The sequence below is a fragment of the Aristolochia californica genome, unplaced genomic scaffold (genome assembly GCF_029961685.1).
Source record: "Aristolochia californica isolate CCGP_79_NKW_82.1479 unplaced genomic scaffold, dmAriCali1.0.hap1 SCAF_9, whole genome shotgun sequence".
NCBI lineage: Eukaryota > Viridiplantae > Streptophyta > Magnoliopsida > Piperales > Aristolochiaceae > Aristolochia > Aristolochia californica.
The window spans coordinates 27075653-27097587 of NW_027182290.1; the positions used below are offsets into that span (position 1 = coordinate 27075653).

The window sequence follows — 21935 nt, forward strand, 5'->3', positions numbered from 1 at the left end:
AAACACAGAGTGATCTACGGAACATTTATGAAATCCGGCCCGTATCAATGTTTGGCTAAATTTATCAAACCATGCACAAGGAGATTGTTTTAGACTATAGAGGGATTTCTGTAATCAACATATCGACTCCCCCTCAACCACAAATCTAGGTGGTTGTTGCATATAAATTTCTTCCTTTATGTCCCCATTGAGGAAAATATTCTTCACATCAAGTTGATATACTGACCAAGAAGAATTAGTAGCAAGGGATAATAAGATACTGAGTTCAATTTGGCCACTGAAGAAAAAGTTTCCTCATAATTGATCCCATAACATTGAGTATAACCTTTGGCAACGAGGTGGGCCTTAAGGCGAACAACTGACCCATCTAGATTATTCTTAACCGTATAGACCCACTTATAGCCGACATGTTTCTTGCCTGAAGGAAGAGGAACTCGAGTCCATGTCTGATTTTCATAGAGTGCCTACATTTCTTCTTCTATGTTGACTTCCACCCTAGATGTCTTAAGGCCTCCTGATAGGACAATAGCACAAAGGTGGAAGAGATAGGAACAAAAAATTGACAACATGAAGAAGATAAATGATGGTGAGACATAAAATTGGATATGGGATGAGAAGTAGAGGGTCTAGTGCAAGTTTTGGGTTCTTTACTTAAAGCGATCGGCCGAGTATCATATTGTGATCCAAAAGGAATAAGAAAAGATGAACTTACCTCAATGGGATTCACAAACTCCGCAGTTGTGGTGTTAGTTAATGCTTTAGGGGTTCGACTAGTTTTTGCACCATGGGGCATAACAGGTCGACGAGAGGCTAGGACAGAGGAGAGGCATGGAAGGACATTTTCTAAGTAGTATGAAGAGTCTTCAAAATAGGTTACATCCCTAGCCACAAGTAACCTTTGGAGAGTAGGATTATAACAAACATAACACTTCTATGTGCGAGAGTATCCTAAGAATATATAGTGGACAAATTTTGGATCGAGTTTACTATGTTGAGGTGATGTAATATGAACAAAGCATGTGCACCTGAAGACTTTCAAGGAAGTGAAAAAAAATCACCATGTTGAAACAATAAGGAATATGAGGATTTTTGTCAGAGAACGAAAGAATAAGCCTATTTATAAGAAAGCACGTAGTAAGGATGACATGCGTCTAGTAAAAGTATGGTACTTTCATGGTATAAATAAGCCATGAGCTATCTCGAGAAGATGACAATTCTTCCACTCCACTACACAATTTTGTTGAGGGGTGTAGACACAAGATGTCATATGGATAATGCCATTTTCTTGACAAAAAGAGTCAAGGTCACTAGAGATATATTCTTTGGCATTATCGGACCTAAGTACTTTAATTTTCTGACCAAATTGAGAGACCACCATAGCATGAAAGGATTTAAACATTGATGATAATCCAGATCGCTCTTTAAAGAGAAATAGTCATATTGTACGAGTAAAATCATCAATGAAGGTAATAAAAGTACTTAACTCGGGAAATATTTGAAACACTCAAGGGTCCCCATGCATCATTGTGAATCAACGAAAAGAGAGCAACATCTTTAACTTTAGGTCGAGGAGAATATGTGGTCCTTGAGTGTTTCCTCAGTTAATAAACTTCACAATTTAAATTGGACATATCATTAAAAGTAGGAAAAAGAAGATGAAGAGTTTTTGTGGATGGATGTCCCAACATATTGTGTCATAGATTTGCCTCAGTGTACTTGGTTGAGATGACATTAATTTGAGGCACGTCTAGTTAGTAGAGTCCCCCTTGTTCACGACCACTATCAATCACATGTTTCATTATAAGATCCTTAAACACACAAGAAGAGGTGAGAAGGTGATGGAGCAACTGAAATGTTGTGTAAGTTGACTAATAGATAAAAGATTCAAGGGAAAGGTAGGAACAAAAAGAATTTTTTTGAGAGGATATGATGGCGTAATAGAGGTGGATCCATTCCCGAGAAATTTAGTCTAGGATCCATCAATAGGGTAATAAATTTATTCGAGAGACAAGGAGAGATAGAGAGGAGTACACTTTTTTTACCTGTGAGATGTTCGGAGGCCTCTGAGTCAATTATCCAGGATGAAGAGGAGGAAGTGGCAGCAACAATGGAGGAGGAACTTGGAAGAAAGACCATTAAAGTTTTCATTTTCTGAGATAAGTCAATACTCATCATTGGTAAGGGTCTTCTTTTCTCTTGGTGGGTTAGACTTGTCCTCCTTTGCATCACTTACCGAGGCTTGATTAGCATTGGCCCATTCTGGCGTGCCATGGATTTTTCAACACTACTCGATTGTGTGGCCATATTTCCCATAGTGGGTGCATTACTTGCCTTCTGTTATGAAGGAATCATTCCTTCTACTTCTTCCTTGTCCTCCTCTATAATTTCTTCCATGGCCTCGGCTATAGTCGGTTAATGTTCCCCTATTACCAAAGTACATAGCGGAGGATACTTCAGTGGGAGAAGGGGAAGAGGGGTCTAGAATGCAGAGTAATGTGGCACATAGATCATCAAAGGTGGGAATAGGAGAGGCGCTAAGGATTCGAGTTTTAGCAACCTCGAGATACAGCTTAATATTTGCTATATACATGGCAATGGCTAAGGCTTCCTTCTGTTTTGTTGGAAGACAGGGCCCAAGCCCACACGACTAAGGAAGGCCCACATATCAAAGTGTATTAGAAGATGGGCTCAAGGCCCACATATCAAGGAGAAGTCCCATAGGCCCACATACATTGATGGCAGGATAGTAAATAAAGGACCATCTCATAGAGATGACATTGATTTAATTAAGCTAAAGTTCCAGGGTTAAAACCCTAAACCCTAAACCCTAAGTTCAGGGGTATTATTGTAATATAGTAGTTTTATAAATTTATAAATAGAGCTTCAGGGGAGGGTAAAGAATAATCAAGTCTATAACCCTTCTTCCCCCCCAGTTTTCTCCCAATGGGTTTCTCTCATTTTTTTCTCCATGAGCTAAATTCATGGAATCCTGAAAATCAAAATGGTATCAGAGCTTTGATTTTCAGGACTCGAAGTATAATTTTTCAAGATTAATAAACAAATTATTTTTCTTTTCTCATATTGTTGTTTTTTTTTAGTTGGTGAAATTCGTGGTTTATCTTAATGGTACTTTTTTCTTTCTTCTAGTTATTTTTCTGCTAGAGCCTGATGAGATTGAGGTCAATTTTTTTCTCATTAATCTGTCATTGGTATTTTTTGCTCTCCACCTCAAGGGTTATAGTCTTTCCAGTATAGGTCTTCCTTGGTCTTATGGGGTTGGGTCAATCTTCTAATACACTTTGATATGTGGACCTTCCTTGGTCGTGTGGGCTTGTGCCCTATCTTCCAACACTCCCCCTCAAGATATGGGTGGGATAATAGGATGAACTCCCAGCTTGCTGTAAATGATGTATAAAATATTTTTTGTATAATATGCATTCATCTTCGAACACTCCCCCTCACGCTGGTGCTCTTGTTCATGACGCCCAACTGGTATAATATCAGTGAGAGTAAATCACTCCTAACAACTAAGACATTGCTCTGAAGTGTCCACCTCCACCACCGTGTCCCTCCATAGGACAACGACTCTCAAGTGGTAGAGTAATATATGATATTAATGGGGGAAGTAACATAAATATAATAATAAGTTTTTTTTTTTTGGGAGAAAACAGGAGGAAGAAGGGTTATGGACTTGATTATTCCTTACCCTCCCCTGAAGCTCTATTTATAGATTTATGAAACTACTATATGACAATAATACGCCTAAACTTAGGGTTTAGGGTTTAGGGTTTTAACCTTGGAACTTTAGCTTAATTACATCAATGCCATCTCTATGAGATAATCCTTTATTTACTATCCTACCATCAATGTATGTAGGCCTATGGGACTTCTCCTTGATCTGTGGGCCTTGTGTCCATCTTCTATATCTCTTGGATCCATGGGTCTTCTTTGGTCTTATGGGCTTGGGCCCATCTTCTAATACACTTTGATATGTGGGTCTTCCTTGGTCGTGTGGGCTTGGATCCTGTCTTCCAACACACCCCTCAAGCTGGGGGTGAGAGAATAGGATGAACTCCCAGCTTGCTGCAAATAATGTATAAAATCTTTTGTTATGGTCCTGGGTTAGTACCTATGTCTTCCCTCCTAAAAGACCGGTCTTTTGGGTAGTATTGGCTAGGTGCTTAATATTTGGTATCAGAGTAGGCACTACGTCACGAGTTCGAATCCCCGCAACGTGAGTCCTGAGCAGAGGGGGCGACTTAGGAGAAACTAGAGTGGGGCGTCGCTAAAGTGTGGCCGCCGTGGTCGTCGGCTTGTGAAGGTGTGTGTGATGTCGTGGTCCGGAGCTAAGTACGTATGCCTTCCGCTCTTAACATGCTGGTCTTTTGGGTAGTATTGGCTAGGTGTTCAACATTTGTTATGGTCCTGGGTTAAGTACTTGACTTTTCGCTACCTAACATGCCGATCTTTTGGGTAGTATTGGCTAGGTGTTTAACATTTGGTATCAGAGCAGGCGCAATGTTACGAGTTCGAATCCCAGCGGCGTGAGTCCTGAGCGGAGGGGGCGACCTAGCAAAACTAGAGTGGGTCGTCGCTAGAGTGTGGTCGTCGGCTCGTGAAGGTGGGTGTGATGTAATGGTCCTGGGTTAAGTATCTATGCCTTCCGCTCCTAAGAGGTCGGTCTTTTGGGTAGTATTGGCTAGGTGTTTAACATCTTTTTTGTATAATATGCTTTCATCTTCCAACAAAAATATCAAAATTTTGTGGTTGAGACTCCATGACGGAGGAACTTCACCCTGTCAAAAATATCAAATTTATTTGTAGTTGGGAGCATCACTATGGAACTTCTTCCCCGTAAAAAATATCATTTTTTTGTGGTTGGGAGTCCATGACGGAGGAACTTCATCCCCGTAAAAAATATCAAATTTATTTGTGGTTGGGAGTCAATGACGGAGGAACTTCATCCCCGTAAAAAATATCAAGTTTTTGTGGTTGGAAGTCTATGACGGAGGAACTTCATCCCCGTAAAAAATGTCAAAATTTTGTAGTTGGAAGTCCATGACAGAGGAACTTATTATTATATTTATGTTACTTCCCCCCATTAATATCATATATTACTCTAACACTTGAGAGTCGTTGTCCTGTGGAGGGACACAATGGTGGAGGTGGACACTTCAAAGCAATGTCTTAGCGGCTAGTAGTGATTTACTCTCACTGATATAATACCAGCTGGGCCTTAGGAACGAGAGCACCAACGTGAGGGGGAGTGTTGGAAGATAAAGGCATATTATACAAAAAAAAAATTTATACATCATTTGCAGCAAGCTGGGAGTTCATACTATTCTCTCACCCCCAGCTTGAGGGGGAGTGTTGGAAGACACGGCCCAAACCCACACAACCAAGGAAGGCCCACATATCAAAGTGTATTAGAAGATGGGCCCAAGCCCATAAGACCAAGGAAGACCCATGGATCCAAGAGATATAGAAGATGGGCTCAATGCCCACAGATCAAGGAGAAGTCCTATAGGCCTACATACATTGATGGCATGATGGTAAATAAAGGATCATCTCATAGAGATGGCATTGATGTAATTAAGCTAAAGTTCTAAGGTTAAAACCCTAAACCTTAAATCCTAAGTTCATGGGTATTATTATAATATAGTAGTTTCATAAATCTATAAATAAAACTTCAGGGGAGGGTAAGGAATAATCAACTCCATAACCCTTCTTACCCAAGTTTTCTCCCAATGGGTTTCTCTCCTTTTTTTCTCCATGAGCTAAATTAATGGAGTCCTGAAAATCAACATGTTTTTTTTAAATAGAGGCATCAGTGGAGTTAGGTTGAGCTAGTTTACATTCTTGAATAAGGCATTTGAATCTAGCCAAAAACTCATAGATAGTTTCTCCTTGTTTAGTATTAAACATACTTTGGATAATATCATATGACCTTTGTACATATCTCCCAAATTTTCTTAGCGGTGTCTAGATGAACCACAATGTTGGAGACAAGCTATTCCATGCTGATGATGAGCCAACTAATCACCAAAATGTCATTTTTTAACCACTTAGCATAAACAACATCTTCTTCATCAATGGATGAGCCAAGTTTGGTTAGGTGACTCAGTAGATCCCTTGTAATGAAATCGTCGAACCGATTTGGACCAGTTCATGTAATTTGATATCCCTTGCAAGGGTATAGTGGTAATCTTGAGAATATCATTCTTACTACCCATGTTTTCTCCGGCCATAAGTGACAATTCAAAGGTAATAGTTTACTCAAATATGAAGTAGCCTAAGTAATAGGCTTGGAGAACCAAGTGAAGCCTAAAACTAACTTGGGTATATGGGAGGAGAACCCGAGCTTAACAATCTTTTTAGGCAAGGAGGGAACCCACTTAGCCAAGTAGCTTGCTGGCCAAAAAAATTATAATCAATTCTCTAGTCTTCCTTGTAGAGAATAGTAAAAATCAATCAACAAACATGAAATCAAGTAAGGTATTATGTCATGTTGAGTAAGATCTTTCTAAGATCATTCCAAAAATAGTTTTGATGCCAACTTGGAATAAACCAGTCTAGATTCAATCCCTCATGAGTTAGGCAAGATAAGATTGATTAAAAATTAAATAAATCAGACTTAATCAAGAAGATATGACATCAATGTACGATCTAAAAAAATCAACAATCTTGCTTCAAATAGATTGGCACCAACTAAGTTTTCCAAAAAACCACTTCCTCAGTTCTCTTAAGTTTGTTTCTTTTTATGTAAAACATAATCTTCTAATCTTTATTTCTCATGAAGATTGAAGCAAGAACAAGAAGCCAATTTGTAGCTTTGAATCAAACAAAGTTCAGTCTCCTTTATTGAAAAAACTTTGCACAACTATTTGCACAAAAAACGACCTTCTTCTTTCAACTTTTTCTTTATTTATTTTTATTCAAAAACTGATGAACCTTAGCATGAGAAATGAGCATACCCATGTAATGCTCATATTTTTTATTCAAACAACTCACTTATTAGATAAGTTTGGCATAGTAGCTAAGTAATAAGATTTTTGAAATCCAATGAATAAAAAAAAATCGCTCATAATAGGCTCAAGACATTGTTCTTCATCATAAAATCTTGTTCTCACGAAATAATAACCTTTACGCAAAAAATCTCAAACGACAAAAACTATTTTGACAAATTTCTTCAAATCCAAGATACATATATCCTAATACTTTCATATAATATGGGAACAAGAAAAACCCCTCTGAACCATTTTCCATAGGTAAGAAAACCAAGGGCATGAAGTTATAATAACAAAAATAAAAAATTTATCTCAACCAACTTTATTCTTACTTCACAACGTACTTTCTATAAATAACTTTGATTATAAACTTTTTAGAATATCCTCTTATTGTGGATATCCTAAATTCAATGCTCTGATACCATGTTCAATTTAAAACATCATGCTTAGAACCTCATGTAAGATGAGATAGGGAGAAGAGAATAGAAAAGAAAATAGCAAAAAGAGATTTCCACTAGAGAGGAGAGAAGAGAAAAGAGACACGGGAGATTCTTTTACAAATTGTGAGAAGAAGAAAGCTTCATTAAAATCCCTTCAACCAAAACATCTATTTATACGTTTTGCATTACATATTTATGGAAACTCCTGAAACAATTAGACTCCCTAATTGATAATAACATAATAACATAATAATTAGTGACTATAACTAAGCATTTTTATCTATCATTATTAACATAGTTAAAACATGCATCACTTAATTAACTTAGGTCTTACATGAATGTATAACATAAATTAAAATCTCATTACATCAATTTAGTCAAACTCTAATGCATTTACAGCATTAATCAACTAACAGCAGATTCTCCATTTCAACGCTAACCTAACAAAGAGTAAAACTTATAAACAGCATTAAAGACAAACATTAATAATTATTAAGAAGTAAGATAAAATTAATAATTATTAAGAAGTTCAACTTAGAGAAAAGTAAAATTGTCGACTAAAAAGAGAAGAACCTGGATCGAAGGCATGCCTCAGCAGAAAAGGAAACGTGCCTAGAGTTATTGCTTCTATTCATAAGGGTGCAAACCGTTTGTAAATGTGCTCTCGTGCTTGTAAAAGTGCCAGAAATTCTGAAAGGGCATTACTGAAAAATGGTTAATCGGAACAACATCTACTTAGTTAATCCACACCAGCCGAATCTGCCTTATAGATTTTGCTAAGGATTATAATCCAGCATTCATGGCCACCTCCCTTTCAGAAACCAAGTTAAAATACAAAATAATAGGTAGGCCAGTTTTTCTTTTTCTTTTCTGGATAAACCCATTCAACGTGCCCAATGATGCATGAATAAGCTCGAAAAATTTTAAAAGCCATTTTTCCATAAATTATCTATAAGATAGACGTAGCATAATACAAGAAGACCTGAATGGGATATCTGGGAAGAATATACAGGAAGTAAGATCTCCTCCTTCCCAGTTCGATGGGCTTGTCTTCATCCATCAGATTCCCTCACACGGCTGACCAACTCCAACTGGAGACCTGCCAAAAGGATGGAAAAAAACCAGAGTACATAATCAGAGCAGTAAAAGAATTAACAATGCTGTAATAAAGTTAAAACATTAGGTACCATGAAAATGATAACAGACATCAAATATTTTTCGACTAGCTCTAAAGTGGCATTAAAAACAGGATCCTGAGACACTAATTCAAAACTAAGAAGTTTTCAGGTTATACTTCAATTCATGAGTGACAAGAGAAATATATACAAATAAAGTAACGGAATCATGAAATCATATTAGCTAACCTCCAGTACTCAGATAGCAGCAAAAATACATTATTGAGGTTGAAAAAATTAGCATGATAAATCCCACAATGACCAAAGTCAAAACTATTACAGATGAAACGATCTTCGGTAGTTAAAAGCTTCAATAGCTAATTAAAAGTTTTGTAGTTCCAAAAACACCTATATCCCAGTTGTCTAAAAGATTCAATGTTTAAGCAACAATTAGTAGAAAAAATTGTCATATGGACAATTTCAGAAGGCCAACACATCAATAAAATGCTTCATATGACCAATATATGTTAAATATCAAATTTCTGGAATCCATACTGATAAGCAGCTTTTGTATCCAGATTTTGCTTTGAAAATGAAAAGAAATGCAATGTTAGATCAGCAATACTAAATTTCCACAAAGAGGAATGCTACTCTCATTCCATAAATTTCATAAAACTCATTGGTAAAGATAGCCCCTAATATACAGCATAAAACACCAGAAATGCCTGATATGTTTTTTTTTTTTTTAATAAGTCCAGAAAATGCCTGATATGTACCCTTCTTGTTAACGTCTTGTTCTTGGTTTACACCGAAACTCTGCCAGAAGAGCAATATGATCAGATGACCACTCCGGAGATGGAAGTGCAGTATCTTTTCGTAAGCTATCTTCATCCAAGAGCTCTAGTAATGCCTCCACAGTCAATGAATCCGCTGATACAGCTCTCAAACATACAACACGTTAATACATTCCAACAACAAGCAGAAGGCTTTTAAACAATCAAAGAGAGATAAGCATACTGGGCAGGGATTATTCTCTAAGAAAAATTTTTACCAGTGTAAAAGATGTAGTCTAAAGTGCCAATAAAATCTCGTGTACAATGAGTAAATAATGGTTCATTAGTCGTGGGGTCCATTCTCCTCCTTTGTTGCTCCAGATTAATTCCACCTCCAACAGTCCTTGCAAAGGATGAGTAAGCACTAACCTGTAATTTTTTAAACGAATCATGTAATGAATGCAGAAAGTTATCAGAAGATTCAAGACAAGAATTATGTACAGATATATTACCAGTGGGAGCTGATGCATCAACTTGTTCGCAGGACGTAAAATACCTAGTGGGTCCACTACAAGGTCTGAATGCATTTGATCAACCTTGCCCATTGCAAGAAGTGCATGAGGAGCACTGTGGACACCAATTCACTTAGCATAGAGAAGAGATCACTTAACAAAAAAAAGTACTAAAACAAAAAGAAATATGAGGCATACCTTCCAGGAACTGAATTAAAATCCCCACATACCAACATGGGAATGTCCGCACTAGCAGCTATTTTCTCTAATCCTTTTAAAAGAGTATGCACCTAAAACAATATGCACATCATTCAACAGAGAGCTCCACATGAATATAGAGGACACTTACATTATTGTGGCAAGCAGAAGAAGAATGCTAATACCTGCCAGAGTTTAACATCCTTCAGCTCATGGTGGACATTTACATGTGTGTTTGCCTGCAAAGAAATATCACAAGAAACATGTTGTCAGGCAGCTATTTCAAGACTGTTCACATAGAGTGCTGCACATAAACGAACATAAAGGTGCATTCATGAGAGAATCTAAAATAACTGAAATAAACCAATAACAAAAAAATTTAAAAATGGAACCAGCACTGTTAAATTGGGTCCAAAGCCCATCCCAAAATGACTAGTCAACTTAGAAAACCTTTTTCCCAACTAATAAACTCAAGATTTTTATACTCACTAATCCATGTGGGACTATTCCTTAACACTCCCCCCCACATGTAGGCCCTCTTTTTGTGGCTCTACAAGTGGATAATTTAGGTGTAGGCCCTCTTTTTGTGGCTCTACATGTGGATAATTTAGGTGTAGACCCTCTTTTGTGGTTCTACAAGTGGATAATTTAGGTGTAGGCCCTCTTTTTGTGGCTCTACAAGTGGATAACTTTGGTGTAGGCTCACATATAAGTACCTGCTCTGATATCATGTTAAGTTGGGTCCGAGGCCCATCCTAAAATGACTAGTCAACTTAGGAAGTCTCTTTCCCAACTAATAAACTCAAGATCTTTGTACTCACTAATCCATGTGAGACTATTCCTTAACAAACATTCCTATGTACAAGGAAATAGACACATTTCAAATTGTACACAACATCACTAATGGAAATTCAAATCCATTAAAATGATTAATCCAACGTGCAACACAAATATTGTGGAATGTTTATTGAGTATTTGATGATATACATATCCCAATACCCCATACCTCTGTGAGACTTAACCCGAAGATTTCAATTATCAAATATTCCACTTGACCATCGAACCACAAATTCAATCTACAAATGAAGTGGCACATCTTTCCCCACCAGTCAACTCTGTATCATAGCAAACTCCGTCCTCTCTAATATGAGGGGTTTCGAATCTGTGGTCTAGTGTCAAGTATTACCAGGGTTTGGGGTCTGTGGTGTATGAAATGAACATCACCCCCTCCCCCTCAAACAAAAAGCTATAAAATGAAAGAATACAATTAAAAAAAAGTCATACATTACTTCTATAATATAAGCCAATGGGTCCACTAGTTTAAAAAAGGAAGATAAATGTACCTGACATGAAACCCAACTAATCCATTCCGCCTTAAAACTGCAAACCCACTTATTAAAAAGGTTATTCATGTTTTAATATAGGACCTAGATAATAAGCACCACATTGAAGTGTGATCCTCAACTGTTAAGGCCTGACCATACATATGATTTTCGACCACCTAACACACCCCAAAACAAGCAGTCAAGGTCAAAAGGAGGAACCTACTACTTTATATGAGGCTTGTTAGGCAGCTCTAGATGCACAATCGCATCCTAGACAAGTAGCCCCAAAAGCCAATAGTATGAAAGAGAATGACTTTCTCATCAGTTTTCTTTTCCCATGTCCTAGTTAGACCTTTCTCATCAGCTTTCTTTTCTCAGCAGGAAACTATATTAAAGAATGACTCAAAGAAAATATGCTTGACCAAAATTTTCTGTGTTGTACTCATTTTCAAAGATGGAAAGATTTCAGCTTGACTCCTCTAGCCCTTCAAAATGTTGTATAGGAAAATGAGTTTCCCATTGCTCCAATACGAAAGCATGGGAAAAATAAACTAAGAAGCAATTTAAGTAGTCCTTGACACTCACCTTTTACCTCCACCTTGTTTTTATTACGTATAAAACCCTTCCTTTGGTTCTAGTGTAAACACAAACACAACAATTGATTTTTTCATTGTTTCCTACGGTGGTACAAATACAAGAAAATCGGTCAAAGCGAATTTTTCCCAATAGAAAAATTAGTCAAAAGGAAAAATAATTCAACTGTCATTTTGTTTCCTACGGCGGCACAAGTGAACCACTAGATTAATGGGTAGTGTCATGAAATTTCAAAGAAAACAGGGAGTGTACCATTATTAACGAACAATACCATTTTTCTTGGGGGTGGAAGCGGTAATTTTCTGATGAAGAGGCATAAGCTTCAATTTCATTGAAGTCTTATATTAAAAAAGTGACAAAACACAAGAAGGTAAGAGAGAAAAGAGAAGAAGGAGAAAAACAAAGGAAATATATGATTATCATAATGAACTAGATGCAAGAACACAGATTGAGGGACCGAAAGTGTAGCACTTGCATATCAAGAGTTGCATAGAAATCCTTGATCATGCAACAAACCAATGCAAGAGATGACCAAGATGGAGAAAAACAAGTGAGCAGTAGTAATAACAGCTTAAATTCTTCAAAAATTCAGATCACTTAACAATCAAAATGGAGCATACACTCAAACGTAACTTTTTTTTGTCAATGGCCACAGCCTGAACATAACTCAATAGAGAGAACTAAAATAATTCTAAATGACAAAACTACCCCTAGTGTCTTCATTTATCAAACAGCCAATTTTCTAACATAGCCTTCATTTAGCCTGAGAAACAAATGCTTGTCACAAAAAAGTACTGCAACAGTCTTATGGTAAGATATTTAAGAGCAAGAACACCATGAAGAGTTTCGCAACCTTATCCCCACTTTGCATTTAATACCTTGGAGCTATTTTCCAAGCATTTCTCATGATTCTTTCATGTCAATATTCCCCTTCAAGTGTTAGCTAAACTAGCATAAACATTTACAACCATGTCTAAATAAGTAAGGATATTTCTCTAACATGATGGCAATGGAGAATGAGGAGGAACAGTAAGATTAGCACGTGAAGTGGAGAAGAATTAAGAAGATAAAGAGAGTCAATGGCAATGCCCTGAACATAACTCAAGACAAAGAAACTAAAATAATTCTGAAAATGACATAATGCTGAAGAAAAGGAGAGTTGGGTGCAGGTTGAGAGAGAATCCCCACCAACTTATTTTCTCTAACATATAACTCATTTAAGTAAAAAATTACCCCTCTAATACATCAGAATTATGACCTGCCATTGACCCCTCCTCTTTCTTGTATGTAACTCACTCATGTGATAAAGTATAGAATTGCCCTCTCCCTAATACATCCGAATTATCTTATTTTAAGTACATAAACAAAAATAATAATAATATAAGAAGAAATATAATGACCCTAGATATGAACAAGAGCAAACTACCAAAAAAAACTCTTAATTAAAAATGACCAAAAATATGCCTGGACATTACTTCTCAATGCTCCCCCATTTCCTACTATTAAATGAACACCTCAGCATTCCAGAAAAAAAATCACCAAGTTGATCTATTGACAGAAAGATGGTTGAATTCATGAGAACATCTATGATGAAGTGGCAGTCTCATTTCAAAAAAAAAAAAAAAGTGGCAGTCTACTTCAATGTGTTTGGTTCTTTTGTGGAACACTGATCGCTTGCACTGAGGATAACAGTTTGTTTATGACATGACATCACGATAGGCTCTTCAACTGAAAACCACTCAAGTACCTTAACACTCTATAGACAGCTTCTAAATTTATCTGCATAGCACACTCCATAAATTAACACTCACAGTATAAAAAAGGCTGTCATTGTCATTGTAACATAAATCAATTATCAATCAACCTACATACTAAGTCTTTCAAAATCAGATCATCATGAAGGTTAGAATGGTCTTCAATTAGTGTCTTAGTCAGTTTAACTCCAAATAATCTTGTTTCACAAAGCTAATCAGTAACATATTTCCTTTTAGATAAAACAATTTCTTGACTTTTTGCCATCTCTATACCCAGAAAGTACTACAGATACCTTAGATCCTTGGTCTAGACGTGAGTTTCAAGTGCTTCCTTATAGCCTTGATATTCTACAAGTCACCGCCAAAAGTGACAATATTATCGATTTACACAATCAAAACGAAGACACTTCTGTCCTTCTTAAAGAAAAAATACTAAATGGTAAGAATGACCGGGATAAAAATCCAAACAATATCACTACTTTGAATTTATGAAACCAAGCTCTAGGGATTTGTTTCAAGCCATAAATAACCTTTTTAACCTCGCCTACTTTTTTTGACTCCCCTCTAACCAACATATTCATAAGGTTGCTCTATGTATACCTCCTCTTCTATATAACCATATAACAAGGTATTCTTCATCTTATTATAATAGAGGCACACTAACATAAGTTAAGATTTTGACAAAATTTAAACAACCCCCCTCCCCCCCAATCAAGGTCATACTTTATATAACGTAGACCCGTCGACATCCAACAACTTTTGAACCATCTAGTACATCACATAGTATCCATGTCTGCCTTAATATCAAGGTCCACATCTCCTCGTCTGTTGTTTGTTTTCAATTTAGGCACATCATAGCCTCCTATAGAGACTTAGGAACAGAAATAATAATTGAAGAAGCAAGTGATTTATTGAAGAAATAAAAAATGATCAAAACATACAAACTTTGATAATGACACATCACCAACAAAAACTTGAAGAGGAACGGATTGACAATGAGGATTAACCAAAGATGAGAGAACTCACAAGGGGAATAAATGGAGTATAACGTCACATCAACCGAGACACATCTTTGTCACAAGAGGATCATAACACTTGTGACCTTGTCTAAGTCATGAGTACCCTAAGAAAACACATGACTGAAGCATTATAAACAACCGAATGTCAGGTTGAGAATATGAAGAAGGATTTGATTGTTCAAACATATGAGAATATACAATCAGTCACATAGCAAGCCGTTAATAAGGCCTCCCCACCCCAAAAACCTTTGGGAACATTCTTAAGAAAAGGGTACTCATCACGTCAAGTGACTAGTTTTTCGTTCAGCTGCCTGCTAAGTGGTCAGAATAAACACATGAGATCTGTAGTCAATTGGACACACAAAATTCAATCAACCGATTAAGCACATATTGAAGCCCATTGTCAAATTGCAAAATATGAATAGAGACCAATTGCGTCTTTATTTCATATAAAAACTTTTAAACACTTCAGGCCTGTCTGGCATAAGATGGAACAGCTCAACCTACTACAGTCATCAACAAACAACACAAATACTCATAACAAAATGAACTAGGTATCCAACAAAGGCCTTATATATCTAAGAGAACTAAACCAAAGGGCGCAGAACTCTTCAAGGTACGAGACAAAAATATTGCTTGGTGAATGCTTTACAAGTCAACAAGTCACACTTAAATGATAACCAAAAACTCACACAAGGAAAGAGTTTATGAAACTCAAATACAAGATAGATCACAAAGACAAGGTGACTTCAGCACCTTTAAACATCAATCAGCAATATCTTCTAGTAAACAAATTTGTGTCCCTCACATCCCCCACTAATCATCGTCTACATCCAGAAATCCTCAGATAACCAAGAGAAAAGGAAAAGGTGACTGAGCAATTTAGACGATAAAGAATTAGACTAACTAAAACAAAACTAATAGGTGAAACACATTAAACGGATGACAGGGACATAAAGTGGCACAGACTACTGCATCACCACAACCACCACCAGATGTATTTGTGCCAAATGTGGAAGACTATGTTATAGAAGAAAAATGAGAAGGATTACCTACCAAGCAAGGGCACTACCATTAATCACCCATTTACCAATAGGAGAAGCCTGAAAAACTATTGTACCAGTTTGGGCCCAAGTTGCATTCGAAGGGAGTAAACTGCATTTTGGAGAATGACATAGATGCCTGAACCATTGCATCAACTTCTTTTCTCATCTTTAATGCATATTCAGTCACCCCACCGCAAACACCACTACGACACTAGTTTTATAAATCTGTCAACACACTTTTTAGTAACCTAGCCACAACCACAACCTCTCCCATATCTACCTTCACCTATCTAGCCAATACCATGTTGTCTTGAGTCTTTCTTATAATTTGAATTCAACTACGACAAGTCTACCTTGTATCCAGACTCTATAAAAAAAGTCACTGCTAGCTCAGCCTAAAACAGTCAAGTGCAAGTATCTTCAAAAGATGGCTCCTCCCAACGTGCAATCACCTATCTACTAATAGACTTGTTAAAGAATAGTTCCACATGGATTAGTGAGATCAAAGATCTTGAATTTATTAGTTGGCAAAAGAGGTTTCCTAAGTGGCTAGTCATTTTTGGATGGGCCTTAGACCCAATTTAACATGGTATCAGAGCAAGTACTCGTATGTGGGCATTCCACCCAAATTATCCACGTGCCTACACGTGAGAGCCTCCACCTAAATTATCCATGTGTCTACACGTGAGGGAGGGTGTTAAGGAATAGTCCCACATGGATTAGTGAGATCAAATATCTTGAGTTTATTAGTTGGTAGAAGAGGTTTCCTAAGTGGCTAGTCATTTTGGGAGGACCTTAGACCCAATTTAACAAGACTCATAGTTTGGCACAAGGCATGTAGCTACTCTTTATCTCTTCTCTTTGCCTAAGAGCCTCCATTTCATCCAAAGTGAATGGATGATCAAAACTAAGTTCCTGCATGATAACATCCAGTTACCTGTAAACTTAATGATAGACTTGTCCGTCTTTGCATAGAGGAAAACTTGAAATACAAGTCATAAACACTAGAGAGTTTTCTATCTTGCACAAACCTCTTCAAGAAGGTGCCCCAAATATCATTAACAGTCCCAAGAAAAAAGACTTCACTACTAATAGACAACTCCATGTTATTAAGCCATGGATACAGTAGGAAGAGGATATAGAGAAATTGGATAAAACAGTTCTTAATTTTTGCCTCCAAAATTTTTTTTACTGCTTAATGGTGGATAATTATCCCTTACGTTTAAAGGTGGTTATTTGACAGCATTGACAATAAGAGAGATCACTCTGTTCCACCTACGTTAAGCGAAGGGATTGCTATCCAATCCAATGCAGCACAATAAACTTCAAATTTCTTACTCAAGTATCTCACATTAACCAACCAACCAGCCAGCACACACAACCTACAACTCAGCCAGCGCAGATATACCCTCTTTTACACACACCAACACTTTCAGCAGTTAACCACCATCAATCGACCAGTAATATCACCCAAAACAACCTCTAAGCACTTCAGAACAGATTTATTTATTCAATAAAAAAAATTATTCAATAACATGCAATCCATCAAGATATTCAAAAAATTAAAATCGGAAGATTTGTGCAAGCATAAATCAGCAGGTAGGAACAGAGTTCAACCCAACATGAGGGACAATGACATCAAACATGGGCTAGAATCCACAGTAAACCACCAAACAGTAGGTTGAAACATGAGAAAGAAAGAAAACTACCCTTAAAGTCCTCTCAGACCAGAGCTCATTTTTGTTACTTGAACGCTGATAGCAGGAAGAGGCAAGGAATGGATGATTAGAAAAATCTTAACAGAATCGCTGATCCCGCTCAGGTAAAATAGTGAGCATAGGGCATGAAGTGGAGAAGAAATGGGAACAAAGATGGACAGATAGATATAGAAAGAGAGAGAGAGAGAGAGAAAGAGAAGGAGAGGGAAAAGGAGAGAGAGAGAATGAGAGTTACTGTGGATTGAGAGAGAATCAAGTTAGACGTCAGTTTCAACATCCCTTTTCACATGAGGAAATATGAGTAAACTACAAAGATGGACAGATAGATATAGAAAGAGAGAGAGAGAGAGAGAGAGAGAGAGAGAGAGAATGAGAGTTACTGTGGATTGAGAGAGAATCAAGTTACGTCAGTTTCAACATCCCATTTCACATAAGGAAATATGAGTAAACTACAGAACTGCATCTCTCTAGTACATCAATTATCTTATTTCTAAGTACATTAGAAGAAAGCTAATGACATAAGAAGTTGCAAAAACAGCCTAGGCATGAGAGCATATTAGCAAACTACCCTTAAGTCAAACCCCTGGATAATACATCTCAACAAAAAGAACTGAAAACAGAAAAATAGGTGAAAGAAAGCAGCCAGTATCAGGAGCCTCTTCACAATCAAAGTATTTCACCATTGTAAAAAATAGCTCTCATCCTCTAATGGAGTATTTCATGTATTAGATTGTAACTCTGCAAGCGATCAATCTGCATCTAGACATCAATATTTATACAAAAGGCCATGAAACAGGATCATTCCAAGGATTCACTCCAGAAATGGCTGCAAATTGAAGAATCATCATAAAGCCAGGGGATAATCCACGAACAAGATCTCAAGATCAATGTTCCCACGCTTATTATACATACACACAGAGGCCTGGATGACAAATGACAATGTGTTCCCACAGGCATGTGAATGAGACAATTTAGCACAAGTTTAGCTAGCACACAAAGGCAATCAAGCATGCAACAAACAAAAAGGGAAACAAGGAAAGAAGAAAGCAGCAGCAGTATCAGAAGAAAAAGAATTTTAGAAGTCTTTTTTTTAGTAAATTATTAAAAGTTCTGCAGTAATTTTTTTACATAGATGTGTTTATAAAATCCAAGAGAGCTTCCTAGTAAGACTCTTATTAGAAAAAGATCCATACATATTATTGATAAGTTATCACTTGCAAAATACATATAGACATAAACTTCAACAGCAAGTGAAGACTTCCCTAAGAACCAATTTTACACTAGGTAGCTAAAAGAGTAAATTTCAACCTAAACAAAAGAAAAAAAAATTGCTCTGGAAATCTTGTTCACTATGACTTAGTCTTGCTTAAACCTTACTACGCCTTGAATATTGGTTACACACAACACCCCACCCAAATACTCCAAAGTACCAGTAGGACTTGAACAAAGACTAGACATCAAAAAATCTCATGTGATCATGGGGCTAAAGGGAAAAACTTGATAGACCATTGTGGCCATTAAGAAGTTCAATCCTAATAATTGATAGATCCCTTTCTAATGGCACATAAATGAAAACCAAATCTGCATGCTACACCATGAAGTAGGGGTGGTGTAAAGGAAAAATTCAAATCATTACAGGTCAATGCAGACAAATTAACAGATCCCAACATGCAGCAATTCATCAGAGAAAGTATTAAATTCAACAATTGGGCAAGCTTACATGTGCCCAGCACTCTTAAAAGGCTTTCTTTAACATATATCACTTTTCAGTGCGGCAATCCCTGCATACACCTTTTGCCATTGCCCATGTTTATCCTTTAACAATATTTTATTGGTAGACAGAATGCACATGCAGTCATACAGTCATTTCTTTTTTAAAACATACACTGGCATATATCCACTTTGGAGATCTAATTCTCTAAATTCTTTAAAATGCTGTGGAAAGAGTAACAAAGGTCTTACCACACACAAAAGTTGGCGCTTTCCAGGAATATCAGCTCCATGGTTACTGAATTTTGCTTCTAAGACAGCAATGAGAGCAACATTATCCTAAAGAACCATTAGCAAAAAAGATAATACAAATTAATAGATAAAAATAAAATAGTAATAAAAAAAAAAATTGCAGTTAGAAATATCAAGATTTTTTTACATGAACAAATGAAGGTAACTTCACCTTAAGTAACCGATTTAGTGCAGTTTTCTTTTGAGCAGTTGGAACTACTGCCTCAGTTAAAGACTGTGCAGCTTTATTGAATTCTACCTGTATTATCAGAAAAGGTTTCTTAGCAATAAAAGAAGAAACAGCGGAATGCATTCCCCAAAACTGCAAACGGTAGCTTACTGAAGCCCATAAAGACAAAATATAACTAACAGAAAATAGATTTACTTTCAGTTAAGGGGTGTTGATACTAGTCTTACACGAACAAATAAATACATGAGGTATATGGAAGTAAGAGAAGGACAAATCTCATTATATTTCCAATACCCTGAGGGAAATCTCTTATTACTGTTTTTTTTTTTTTTGAGAAATTCTCTTATTACTGTTTTTTTTTTTTTTGAGAAATTCTCTTATTACTGTTGGTCTCAGGATCTTCATTCCGCCTAATTTTGAAGATAACAAACAATTCAAAATAACTATAAGCTTTATGTTCTAAGCAGACTTTCCAAACAAATTCATGCTCTACAATAGTGAATATTCTCACTCACACCTCTTGATCTACCACTCCATCTTTCATTCTCATCCTCAAAGCCCATCTCATCCTCTTCAACTTCAGCCCCTAGACCGATCCATGATAAGCCTACCAATGCATGTTTTAAATGAGCAAAGGTAAGTCATCCCCCATGAAGATAGAAATGAAGAGGTAGAGGCTACTGATGGTATTATCCCTGCGGCTGACGACCACGGGCCTCAACTATCCTTAGTGAATAGAAGGTTTTTTCTTACTAGTAAGAAGGAAGAAGAGAATTGGTTACTCCACTCCATCTTTACCACTACTTGTTCTCTCCAAGGTCACACAACCAAATTGATTATTGATTCAGAGAGTTATAACAATATTATCTCTCAAAGTGTGGTTACCAAGCTCAATTTGAAAACAAAAGTTCATCCTAAACCTTACAAGCTTGCAGGGTTGAATACTTCTAGAGAGATACCAGTCCCAAAAAGTTGTTTTGCTCCTTTTGGCATTGAAGACAAGTATAAGGACAGCATATGATGTGATGTTGTTTGCATGGATGCATGCAACTTTTTTCTTGGAAGACCATGGCAGTATCATAGAGAGGTCATACATAATAGCAAGAGAAACTCTTACTTCTTCCTTGTTAACGGGGAGAAACTTACTCTATTGCCTACTAATGGGCCAAAGGATCATGAAAAGTCTAAACCAGTTCTATGCCTCTCTCGAAAAGGCTTTGAGAAGGAAAATAATAAAGAAAAGAAAGGTTTTGCTCTTGTTTCTACCATCCAACACAAAGAGCAGCAAACTAAAGTGGACTTACAGAACAATTATACACACATCTATCAACCTATTTTATCAATCATGAAGCTGAAACTAGAAACTTGAGGTCAAATAATTTCCAAGAGAGTGAAAGATGTAATACATGGTCATTTGTAGAAGAAGAAAGTCATCCAAAAAGATTGAATATATAAATACATACATACATACATATATATATATATATATATATATATATAAGAAAGAAGAAGAGAAGAAAATAAAAGACAAATATACAGTTGTTTCTTTTTCTGGAAAGTTACTATTTTAGGAAGTACTCTATTTTGGTACTTTTTTTATAGGGAAAGTCAACATATTTCTACTTTTTCCAAGCTTGTTAATAATTCCTAAATAGGAGAGTTTTATTTAAGAAAGAATTTAATTAGTAGTGTCCTTTATTAGTTGTCAATTTAGGAAGCCATAAAGTATTCATTATTGGTAGATTCTATTTTAGTTAATTGAAGGAATTCTTCCCACAAGTGGTTTTCAAATTCACAATTCAAGTGTAATTAGGAAGTCTAGTCCAAGGAAAATTCTATCCAAGTAACATAGCCTATTTTGACAAGGACATGGTAGTTTAGAGTCTATAAATAGGAAGATATGCTACAACTTCATAAGTTCGAAGATTAATACAAGTTTTTCTTTTTGGTTGTTGGAGCACCAGTATTCCACTTTCTTTTTACAAAGAGTAGTTTCTTGGAAGAACTTTCTCTTATGTTAGCTACTGCTAGCCACTAAACACTACATGAAAATACAAGTTCTTCTCTTGGACTTGGAAACCAGGAATAAACTAAAGTTAAAAAGAAAAAGGTTGAGTTACCAAAATTCCAGCCTTCTCTATCAACTTCATTTTTGTGATTTGGCAGCATTCATATAACCTTTGTTGTCATATAATTGGCTTTTGTAGCCAAGTTATTGTAATTTGGCTTGTGTGGCCTCAAGT

The 21935-nt window shown here is 36.5% G+C and overlaps 1 protein-coding gene across 1 annotated transcript in view; it reads right to left on the bottom strand.

The window, feature by feature from the left end:
• Positions 1-8186: 8186 nt before the first annotated feature.
• Positions 8187-21935, bottom strand: part of LOC137941458 (carbon catabolite repressor protein 4 homolog 1-like) — a 36627-nt gene continuing 22878 nt past the window's right edge. Inside the window, exons 5-12 of the mRNA XM_068786888.1 lie at positions 19675-19761; positions 19464-19550; positions 10231-10284; positions 10046-10137; positions 9848-9962; positions 9614-9764; positions 9339-9492; positions 8187-8546 (exon numbers count right to left, since the gene is read on the bottom strand). Of these exons, the coding sequence (XP_068642989.1) occupies positions 9347-9492; positions 9614-9764; positions 9848-9962; positions 10046-10137; positions 10231-10284; positions 19464-19550; positions 19675-19761 (732 nt within the window). The 3' untranslated portion in view covers positions 8187-8546; positions 9339-9346. The remainder of the gene's footprint in view (positions 8547-9338; positions 9493-9613; positions 9765-9847; positions 9963-10045; positions 10138-10230; positions 10285-19463; positions 19551-19674; positions 19762-21935) is intronic.